At 30.1% G+C, this 12,491-nt stretch overlaps 1 protein-coding gene across 3 annotated transcripts in view; it reads left to right on the forward strand.

The window, feature by feature from the left end:
- Positions 1–12,491, forward strand: part of LOC117172535 (sodium/calcium exchanger 3) — a 404,663-nt gene that overhangs the window by 140,118 nt on the left and 252,054 nt on the right. For all 3 annotated transcript variants that reach the window (XM_033360570.1, XM_033360571.1, XM_033360572.1), the window contains exon 3: positions 5,948–6,039. In XM_033360570.1, coding sequence (XP_033216461.1) covers positions 5,948–6,039 — 92 coding nt within the window. The remainder of the gene's footprint in view (positions 1–5,947; positions 6,040–12,491) is intronic.

The raw sequence follows: 12,491 nt of genomic DNA on the forward strand, positions 1-12,491 counted from the left end.
GAGATTTCTCTTCTATTCTCTAATTTTTAACTTTTCCGTATTTTAACAATCTGTAATGTAAATTTTTTAATTCACTGTTATTCATGATCTTCCATTTTTCACGAATTCAAAAATTTCGGACATAGCAAATTAAATTTACATTTGAAAAAATGTTCATTTTGTTTCTTTCAATGCTAAATAGACTTTTTTGAAGCTTTTAAGATTTTAAATACATTTTAAATATTTTCAAAATTCGTTAACCTTGGAAATCTTGCGAGAAAACACTTCGCAATCTTTAACTATTAAAATTGTCTGATCTCACTGGTCAACAAATAGGACTTGCGTTTTTGCGGGATGCGAAATATCAATTTCGAAATATTTTAAAATGCTAAACACGAATCTAACCTCCGTTTCTTGGCATCAGGTGTAGTTTAATAAATATTTAAAACTTAATTTTTTATTAAGAAAAATTTGAACAATTGTTTGGGGTAAACATGAAAATCCTTTATCATCTTTAACGTCATTTTTGAATGCCTTTTTAATCAAGTTTCCGAATATTACCTATTTGTTTTAAAGCTACAACGGTTCCTAAAATAATCTAAAATTTATTTTCAAAAATGATGAAATTTTACACAGATCCTTCAAATCAAAGTCAAACCGAAATTCTACAAAGTTTTCGGAAATCATTCAGTAATACTCAAAGTGCAGATTCTCATTGCTCGTGAGTTTTCCTGATTGTTGTCGACATTATGCAGACGTACTAGAAATTACTTTCACATCAGTTTTTTTAATAGGAAAAAATTAAAGGGCAGCACCTCTAGTATCAAAAGTTAGAAGATTTATGTGATAACTCTAGACTCATATTAAATTTCCAGGGCAGTGTACGTCAATATTTATAGCAAGCCGTATGCTTCAGTACCACCCGATTTCTCTTGCAAAATGCACCACTTATTTACGATAAATTTCAGGAGATTAAACTGTTTCTCTCCCATTTTCTATGCTTCAAAATTTCAGACATCTTGTTCTGTTTAAAAAAATCAGAACTAAAAAAAATGTATCATTCTGCAAAATTTATGCAGTAAACTGAGTAACGGAATTTTTGCGGAACTTCTGCTAAAGGATAAACTTATGTCAAATTTCTTTATAAGGAAGTCAAAAAGTACATTCCAAATTTACGAAAATTTAAACTTTCAAATAAATCAATCACTTTTATTTATGACTTTTTTATACGCGTTTAATTGTATTGTATATAAGAACACACTCAGAGAAAAGATTTAGTTGATTCAATAAAACAGTTTGTTCAACCTACTTTGTTTGTCGAAACTAAAAATTTTGGTCAGATCAAATGAACCTTTGGTTCATTTAGAAAATTCAATCAATTAATTTGGCTAATGCAAAGTAATTATTTATTTGGGCATGTTTAATTGATTTAACCAAATAAATGTGTTTAGCGGAGTATATCATTTATTGAAAAATGATTTGGTTAAATCTAACCTAGAAATTCATAATTGATTAAAGAACCCCAAACAAATGTATGGAAAATTCCATTCTGTCAGATTGGGCGAAAGTTCGGTTTTCTGATGCTGCAAGTGATGCTTATCAAAAGTTTTAATTAATATGGAAGGGCTCTTTTCATACATTTTGCACGACCGTTGATACGACGGTTGTTGATTCAAGCAAAATATTTGTTTGAATCAACTAACATATTTCATTGGATAAACCAAAATAGTTGGTTCGATCAACCAAAATATTTATTGTAATAAACCAAACTTTATTAACCAAAAAAAAAGTTTGAATCAACCAAACGTTTGATTGACCATGTAGCAATGTATTTATTTGTTTGATCCAACAAAATTTTCGTTGAATAAACCAAATTTTTTTTAGTGCATTAAAGTTACTCATAGTTGTTGAAAATGGTCAGATTATTTATTTCATACTGTCAATTTTGTATCTAGATAATGCATTCCTATGATATAGGATGTGTTTTCGAAACAAGGAAAGAGAAGAAAAAACCACATATCGTACAACATGACGTATAGTCTCTAAGGAAAGGACGTAAGAGTTGCTTTAAAGTCAGACAAGAAATACATTACATTACTCGAAGAGTTACGCTCTTCAGCAACGCTTAACTCTACGTTCAAACTCTGAAGTTGACATTACTTTAATCATAGCCTTCACTATTTGCTAATAAAACAAAATACATGTATCTATTTCCCATTGTATGTTTTATTTATTTTTTATTAAATTTACTCTGTAATGAAACTTTAACAGTAGTTTAAAAAAATGTAGTTAAATGGAAAAATATTCTTACAGTACACTGATAAAAATAGTGTCATTAATTTAACCATACGATCTTAGGTTAGAAAATTATGAGTACATTCATAATGTATCACGTGTACTTTAATCATAAAGAGTACGAAATGCACTTACTGAAATATTGTAAATACAACTTATACATATTTGTGGTACAAAACTGTAATATACGTATTGATATTATATGAAATGTGTAACTCTATTAAACATTTATCTAAGCGAGCTATCTTTAAAATTTCTTCGTTTATCAATACACTCTGTATGACTGACTTACCCGACTGACTTTGTTTTGCTTTCCACAAGCGTGGCTCGCTCGCGCCTGCGCGTCTGTCTTCATAAGCTACAAGAATCGGATAGTCAAAACAAACATCATGTATGGCTGTATCTATTCCAGCAATAAAATATAATGAATTTAGTCATGAATATTCTTGTAGCGCCAATTAATTTCTATTAGTGTATTAAATCAAAAGATATCAGAAACGTTGCAACTCAATTCAATCTTCCATTTAATATTAATATGAACTCCAAAAACAAATCCAATATTTGCGTGTAAGTGTTAAGTCATTTTGATATTAAACCTGGATAATTTTAGTCAAATAATCATCACTCTGCTGCCACTCACTTTGATCCATCTTCAAGATTAAGACAATACCCCATGATGTTCTATTCTGTCACATTTAATAAATGCGTGTGTTAGGAAATTTTACACAAGAGTCATTTTTATTTGTTGTGATAACCTCCAAAAACATTCATATGGTGCTACTAGTATCAAGAAAAGTCTCTAATGACCCTGTGAGTACTGGAAGCGCTATATCATGAATACCTGTAATCAGTACCCTCAAAACCCCATCAATACCAGCAATTTTATTCATACTAGGAAAGTTAATATTCATACAATACGAACGCTGAACACTATACATACTGGTATTCCTGGGAACACTAGGAGGCTTGCTAGTAACTAAGCGCTAAACTAGTGCTAATGTTGTTACGAGTGATCCTAGGAGTTATAAGACCTTTCCTAGCAATACTTAGTGCTGGAAACTTCTCTAGTGACCGTAGGTATTCTGTAATATTTACTAAAACTCTGGCAGCTATGCCCGTGACTATAATGATGGAAAGTGCTTATATCTTTACTTGTGATTTTAGGAGTACTGTGGCCTTTAAAAGGGGACCCTAAAAATACTATAGAACCATTACTATCTTTATTTTAGGAGTACCAGGGCCATTAATAGTGACCTTGGGTGTGTTAGGACTTTTTTAAGTGATTCCCGAAGCACTAAAAGTATTATTACCAGTGCATGCAGTACTTAAAGATATTAGGACTATTCACAGTAGCCTTAAGAGCAATAGGAGAATTATTAGAATTCCTAGGAGTATATTTCCCAGTAATACAAGGAGACATCGATGCTAGAATATTTACTAGTGATTCTGGTTATGTTCAAGAACCTATATATTAGCAATCCTCGGAATACCAGAATCCTTCAAATTCAACTCAGGAATGCAAGAAATTTTAATAGCTATTTTAATAACACGAGTATCTTTAAAACTGGCTTGAACAACGTTGCAACCATTACTAGTGATGGAGAGAGTGCTAGGACATTTCCTAGTTGTCTTTGAAATAATAGGAGCATTATTGCTAGCAATAATAGTAGCCCGAAGAGTATTGGGAGAATTAGGGCTGTTTTCAGTGGTGCTTGGGGCATTACTAATAAAAATACGAGTACCACCTAGAATGCATTTATACTAGTGATGTTAGGAGTGCAAGAAGATTGATAGCAAACCTTCGATTACTACTAGATTTACTAGTATTATTTGGAGTGATAGGTGTTTAATTCATAGGGACACTACGAATTCCAAAGACAGTACATACTAGTTACTTTAAGAATTCTAGGATCTTTACTATAGCTTTTAGATATAATAGAGATTCTAGGGGTGCTAAGTATTTTACTAGTAATCCTGGAAATGCAAAAAAACTAATAAATAGATAATACCTTTAGAGTACCGTTACTTTCATAATGATTTAATACATTATTAGAAAATACCTGATGCAATTTATATTAGTTATCTTATTTATCAGGTGATTTTTGCACATTTTTAAAGAGCGGAAAAACGAAAGGGAGTAAGCACCATTTTCTAAATTTTACACACGGAGAAAACGATATCGCATGAATTGCAATATATACCATAATTTCTACGCTATATATCGTAATTATCGCATTATAATAGCGTAAAATCGTGATATCGTACATTGCAAAATTTTATATTATATTATCATTTTATAATATTATATATACGAGGGTTCGAGTAGTGGCCAAGCGATGTTAATGCATTATAATATCGTACAAAGCTCCGGGACCTGCTTTTACCTTTTATCATTTTGCGCCTTATTTCAATAAGAAGGTTTTACAATATCATTGTGTGATGTATTTTTCTCCGTGCACGGCGACGAAAAAACGTTCGAATTTTGTTATTTAAAGCAACAAAGAATGTTCTAGTTTTTTATACGTAGTTCTAGTGCACATACATGCCCTGTATGAATTTCATGCCTCTACATGAAAAAGTCTGGAAGCTACGATTTTTCAAAGTCTGAGAAGGGAGTACTTCCACGGTAGCGGAACAATTAAAGGCGGTAACTCCATATGAAAACGCAATGAATTATAGCTTGATTTATTCGTAAAAGTATGTTGAATAAGGTTTTGAATGCAGTTTGTTTCTGAATTGAACGAGAAACAAGTACTCACTGAAAAAGTCACAGGCCCACTCGTGGTTGACAGCTTCATTCACTTTTAGGCACGTTTAATAAAAGTAAAATAGATGAAAACTTTTCGCTACGATGACCCTCGAACGTTTAATTAACATGTGTTCCCATTAGATGGCACCACATTCCCATGGATTTCAAAAATGCAAGAAACTCATTTTCGATAAAAGTAACTTTTCTGCCCTTAATTTGTAGTGCTACCAACTTAAAATCGGTAAACTACATTTAATTCTTGCATTGATACATGCTTGTTACTCAACCTGAATAAGTTCACTGGTTCTTGCCTCTGCTCCTGGACAGGTACAAATTTGCCTCTTTCCTGGAATGAGGTACGTACTTGTGCGAAACCGATGAGATGTTAGATGAGGTGGAAAATTGCTTGTCGATTGCAAATCTAAGCCTTGGCGCAGCTTCAGGAAGTCTGCAGAGATATTAAATCTCTTTCCCTAACACCCGACACACAAATTTTCCGTGACTCAATTTTCATGTCGTGCAATACAGCCTGCGTGTTGAAAAGTGGCTTGAACTTTCAGACTGTAGTTTTTCGAGACACACATCAGTTCAGAGAAAATTAAGGCAAAGCTTTGAACACTTTGATTTATTTTTTAAATATTTCCATTTTCCTTAGAAAATTCTGCATTTATTACCAATTATTGTATTATTAATGAAAACTAAAATTTATTCGTATCAATTTCTATTTCTATTTTCAGAGCTTCAGCCCTCATGATAATAATTTTTATGGAAATAGGTTCAATTATTATCAATACACTCCACATTGCATAACTGGAAATTGATTTCTTCTGTCAATAATATACTATGAATAATTAAATTGATAAATGTACCATTTGTGAGAACTGAAAACAAAACAGTAAGATAATTTTCATTTCTTATTTACAGAAAGACGATTCCCTTGACTATTATCGAGGAAGACTCGTACGAGAAAGATGCCCTCTTTTACGTTGAACTCGAAGCACCTCAGCTGCAAGGAGGCAAGTTCATATTTTTGTTAGCTAGATTTATATGCTTTAAAAAAAAAATAAAAGTGAAATATTGCACTTATTCATTCACTCCATTCATTTCTCTCGCAAAAGCCGAAGTGCTTTCTTTAGAGCGAATATATATTTTCATAACTTGGTATATTTTCTTTAGAAGACCTTTATTATATTTCTAGTTTTAAGCATTAAATTGAAGTTGCTTAGCCCAAATGGGTTTTTATGCGTTAATTAATTGACTTCAATTAATTTAACTTAAATATAGTATATATTTGTTTTTAATAATGAGATTTATTTAGAGCCCAGGAAGTATTTTCAACGATTAATTCAAATAAATTGGTATATGTACATAATAAAATCGTTTGTATCAAATATGTTCAAGCAAATGTTATCATTATTTCCATTCAAAATACATTCTATATTATGTAAATCTTAACGTATATAATATTAGATCATAAAACTTCTTCAAAACAAAACATTTATGATGGCATATTCAAGTGATTTCTAGAAAATAAAACTTTAGTGAGCCAGAAAACGTATCCTGGAATCGAATATTTACAATCTCAATCTTGATAGCAATGTCGAAGAGGTTCTGTTCTTCCAGGATATCGAAAAATATTACTTTTTGCGTCTTTAATTTCCGCAAGAAAGAAGAAAGAATTCAGATTCTTTGAGTAAATAGAAAATTGTCTTTTACAACGATAGTAGTCGTCGGGTTGAAACGACCGACAAAAAATAAAAGTGAAAGAAACGTTTCATAAGAATACAATTTTTTTAGGAATTTCAATTAAATTCAAAGCAATTTAAATAAATTTTGAGTTAACATTAGAATTACTTCTTCCAAGAAAAAAATTCATACTGAAAAAAAAACATTAACATTTTTTTAATAATCGTATGAAAAATTGGTATTATAAAGATTAAATATATTTTTTATCATAGTTCAATGTGAATTGTAATAAAGTTCAAAATTTTATGCGTCATTGATATATATTGAGTTTTTACTTACAGAAGTTTATTTTTCAATTTATAGTTAATTTTATTTATTTTTTGAAAATAATAGTTTTAAGTCTCACTCAGAAAAACTCGAGTATCTGCTAAACTAGAACTTTCATCACTTATTACTTTAATTGCATTTAAAATCATCCACTCGAAAATTAAATTACTATTGAATTCAGTAATCAAATCTAATAATAAGTACACACAAGTGTTAAAGCTAGTAGATCATGCTTTACCGTAATTTTTTTAACTTGCATTTTCAAGCAACTTTACCAGAGCTGTTAATATGTAGAAATAGTGTAGTTTGTTGTAAAAGCAAACTGAAAAAATATTTTTTTTTATTAAAATATAAAACATAAAACACATAAAAATAGAAAATTGTATAAGAAAATATTTATGTTTAATTTTCTTGTATTGGCTATATGTGTAGTTAGCATTTACTTTCCGTAACTATGTATTTACACATACACGGTTTCTTAAAAATATATTAAAATATAGTCCAGATATGGTGAGAACAAAATTCGCATGAAATATTCTTTATAACATAAAAAAGCCTACGAATAATTTATCAGATGGGGGGAAAATATAACCTTTTCAGCTAAAGAAGTGTTGTCGGTGGATTTTGATCTAACTCTTTCCCATTACGATAAGCCTTATTTTATAGCTACACTTATACAAAATAATCATTGCCATTGTTATCAAGATTGATAAAATAAAAATAGCCTTCTAATATTTACATTCAAACTGATTTTTCTCTTTGAAAATTTGTCGCTCACTGGTTCTTCAACTGGACTCCTACTCGTGAATAAACGTAAGTTGTATTAATTTGTTCAACAAAAAATGAAAAATCTAATGTAATTAGATTCAAACGCAATTGCTCGGCTTTTATTGCTGGCAACTTAAAATGCTGTATCATTTAGAAATCGTGTACATAAATATACATCAGCTAATATTGCGCGTCGTAGTTGAAATTTTTAATTAGATGCTAATTTAATGCTTCAAGCTATAGAATCACGAGTAGTGTAAGAAATATAATCACTGAGAAGCATTCAAATATGACACTTTAAATGTTTCAAATCCAGAGAAGCGAAAAAAGGGTTCAGTAAAGTTAATTCACACAAGAAAATAATAATAAAGTTTTTGATTATTTGTAAAACTATTATAATTAATTATTTAAATAGTATTACTTATAGTTTATTATTATAGAAGTAGTTATGTCTTTTTCAGTAAATGATAAAAATGATTTTTCTATATAATAAATTGAGTTTAATTGACTAGCAAAAAACGTTGTGTACCAAAGAATCATTGCTGTTTGTTAGCTTCACATCCACACGCTGAACCTGCGTATTATATTTGAGGCCACTCTGCATTTTTTTATCCGATTATGATATCTTACTCTTTACCTTATTCCTTAGGCGAATTAAAAAATTGAAACAAATAAAAAAATTACTTAAGTATACTTTTTACGTTTATACGTTTATCGATATAATTATAATAAATATTATTTAAAATAAAATAACAGTAAAATAATAACCAAGATAACTGCTAATGATTCTAGAAAGTATAGGACGACAAATAGTGATTAAATTAATACTAGGATTATAACAAAGCTCTACAGGGAATCCTGGAACTAAACCTAGATAATCTACTAATCAACCAACGAATACAAGTAGTCCCATGACGATTACTACTGATTCATTGACTTTCATTTCGAATTCAAATTTAATCAAACTAATTTGAGATTTAATAACTATAATTTTATATACGCTGGTAACGACAGTTATACGATAGCTCATTTCGCCTATTTTTATTATATATTCAATCGCTGCCATCTAAATTTACATATTACGAGCTTTAATTATCACACGAGCCAAGAACGTCTGATTCATACATATTTATTATTCTTTTTTTCTATATATCTATCCACACCCTTTTTGTTAACCCGACACCTCGTAGATTAAACGGTCTCATTACCCACAAGAGAAAGAAGACTTATGTGTTTGTAATTTTTTTGTATCTCTATATTCCACTGTAACTTCTGATAAAATCGATTAGCATGCTTTTCAAATTAAAGTACTTATAGCCAGAATGACATAGGGATATTGAGATTTGCACTTGTGAATCACAAACACCTAAAAGCACGACAATGTATCACTGAAAATCGATTTTTCTACCTTTACTAGATACTTCGGTCAATTATTGACTGATTAGCATGAAGCATTAAGTAATCTGCAAAAATAGGTTTTATGCATCCAACTTAGACATAAATTGTATATTGAACCAAAAAAGTAATTTTTTAAGTTAAAAATAAAAAACAGGTACTTGCTTCATTTGCAAATGCGGGTGAGGTATTCTAGGGGCCAGGGTTTAGCACCAGGAGGTATGGCTATTTTAGGTTTTTTTTTTAATGCAGACAATGATAGCGAAAGTGACATAGACATTGAAATATCTGCACCAGTAATTGAAACAAAAAACATTAACAATTACGTTACCAGGAACGTATGATACTAATACAAATTTAACAGCATCATGACATGTACAGCATTCACTGTAAAAACCTGTTATACCTGTAGTATCAAATCGTTTTGTTTCAAAGCCATCGTTAGTATTCTTTTACTTCGCTAACTTCAGAATAAAAAGTGGTAAGTACTAGCCAGCTAAAATAATTCTCCGGGAGTATTATTTTAATGGCAGAGTATAGATGTCCGGTGTCGAGCGCTGGGTTGGTGCCCGGTAGATTGCTTTGATTGGTTGCACGGCAGTGGGCGGGGTCTGCCGGACAGGAGCATCGAGTACGGCATTCGAGTTAAAACATTTCTTATTTTCTTGTGACGTGCATGTTATATTGTTTTAATATTATATTATATTTATATTTTATAGAATGTTTCCGTGCTATGTTGGTTTCCCTTGAAGTGTTTTTTTCATAACTACTTTAATATTTATTTTCTCTAAATAAAACGAAAATTATATTTAATGAAGATTTTAAGATCCATTTGTTCTCTGAAGAATCTTTAGTCAATTAATTTAAAACAACTCTAAAATTTACTTTTTTATTTTAAACGTGATTTAGAAGACATTTTTTTCCAAATCGTCTTCAGAAATTAATTTCAAGTTCAAAGCATTATACAATGAGTTTAAAAAATATTCAAAAATCAATTTTGTAGTAAGTATTGAATTTTCATATTAGTTAAATATTTAATTGTTCATCGTACACATAAAAGAGCTTAGTTAATGTTTGCCATTTTTATTTCTTGTAGATAACACTTATAATTTAATACCTATAATTTATCAATGTCACGGCTTATTGTGTTTCTAAAAATATTCTCTACAATAAATATTGCACAGTTCGTGAGAGTTTCATTAAAACAGAAGTTTTACCCAGGTTAAAGTTAACAATAATTTGTACACTTCTAAAATAATAACTGGCAATAACTCCCACAAATAGTAATAATTAAAAATCTTTTCAGTAATAAAAGAAGGATCACAGTGAACGATAAAATAGGAAATACCACATAAATCATTTTTAATACAAAATTACATATTTCAAATATGTAAAAAAGTTACAAATGTATGCTTCAGTTTCAGGTTGAACCTTATCTTCTTGCTATTTTGTGACAAAAGAATAATAAAGTAAATGTGCACTAAGAAAACTATATCGCATGAATTACAATATATACCGTAATTCTTGCGCTATATATCTTAATTATCGCATTATAATAGCGCAAAATCGTGATATCGTACATTGCAAGTTTTTACATTATATACCGCTTAATTGTGCAATCTATAACGCAAGAATTTAATTTTATTAAGCTATCACATTCTATTTCTTCATTTCTGATCTCGCGAGGGTTCGAGTAGTGAACAAGCGATCACAGGAAAAATTAAAGATAAGGTTTACATCGATTTCAGTTGAAAGATTCACCGGAACAAAAATTAACCTTGCCAGATAAACTTGGCATGAATCGAAGATAATTTCCGATTTTTAATCCATCCTGGATAATCTTTCGCCTTATAATCGCTCTATTTTTATTCGAGGTGCAGCGACAATTACGACGCCAGCGCTATCCTGCGTCGTTTAACTTAATTAAATTGGAGAGAAATGGGGATTCCCATCTGTCAGTTACTTTCTACGCTTTTGCTAAATAGTATTGAGTAAGTTTTTATTCATCTACTACTACGATAGTCTAATTTATTTCGGAGCAAACATATCAGTAAACAAATTTTTTCGTGTTATCTATTGCTAATTCTACATGTTTTACGGAAATTTCCGCACTTCAGCGTGACGCAATAGACGAGATCAGAATTATTCTCGTAAACTCTGTGAAACTTTCGGCGAAATATGTTAAATGTTTAACCGTTGTAAGTATCACCTGCAGTAAATTTTAACTTTTTTCTTTGATTGTTTTAAATCTGGTGTCCAGATTTATAGATCGAATTCACTCATACTTTCCCTTCTTCCTATTGCTGATAAGGACGCCCTGGCAGACGACAGCAAACAAATTAAACTAAATTTTTTCTGTGATATTAGTGCATTATAATATCCTACAAATGTCCGGGTCCTGCTTTCACGTTATCATATTGCTCTTTCTTGCAATATAGAGGTTTTGCGATATCATTGTGCGATATTTTTTCTCCGTGTATATGGAAAGACAAAATCCAAAACACCAAACAAGCCATTTTTAATCAACAATTACATATTCAAGTGCGTAAAAAAAAGTTACAGTTATATTCTGCTTACAAATTATATACTTTTTTTTGTATGACATTTGACTTAGTATATTTCGTAGATTTCTTATTTTCTTGAGACGTGGACAATGCTTAACCTCAAAGTGAAGTATATAATTTTGAACGAGTATATAAGTAAATTTTTTCGTACACTTGAATTTTCAATATTTCAATTAAAATATGTGATTTGGTCTTTTCTATTTAATCTTTATTTGAAACTCATTGTACGATGCTTTAAAGCCTAAATTAATATCTGTAAACGGTTCGGCAAAAAATGTCTTCTGAATAACGCTTAATGACATTTTAAGTTAAAAACTAAATTTTCGAGTAGTTTTGAAAATAATTCACTTAAGATTCTTCAGAGAGCAAATCTGTCTTTGAATCGTCTCTAAATGTATTTTTCATTTAATTCAGGGAAAAGGAATATTATAGTAGTTTTAAAAAAATACTTCAAATTAAAACAGTATAACATGAAAATCTGATATAAAATATAATATAATATTAAAACAATATAACATGCACGTTACAAGAAAATTCTACTTCCTCCTCTCCCACCCCTCCCTTATTAACTGAAGTTTTTGGTGGGACTGACGTTAGAACTACAATCTTCACCATATGACGATTTAATACTTAACTTTGACATGATTTCGACTCAGAAAATAAACTTATTGCATTAAGGTGTTAGTTGGGCGTATAATCTAAACAATGAATAATACAAACTACAAAAT

This window comes from Belonocnema kinseyi, chromosome 5 (assembly GCF_010883055.1).
Source record: "Belonocnema kinseyi isolate 2016_QV_RU_SX_M_011 chromosome 5, B_treatae_v1, whole genome shotgun sequence".
Classification (NCBI taxonomy): domain Eukaryota; kingdom Metazoa; phylum Arthropoda; class Insecta; order Hymenoptera; family Cynipidae; genus Belonocnema; species Belonocnema kinseyi.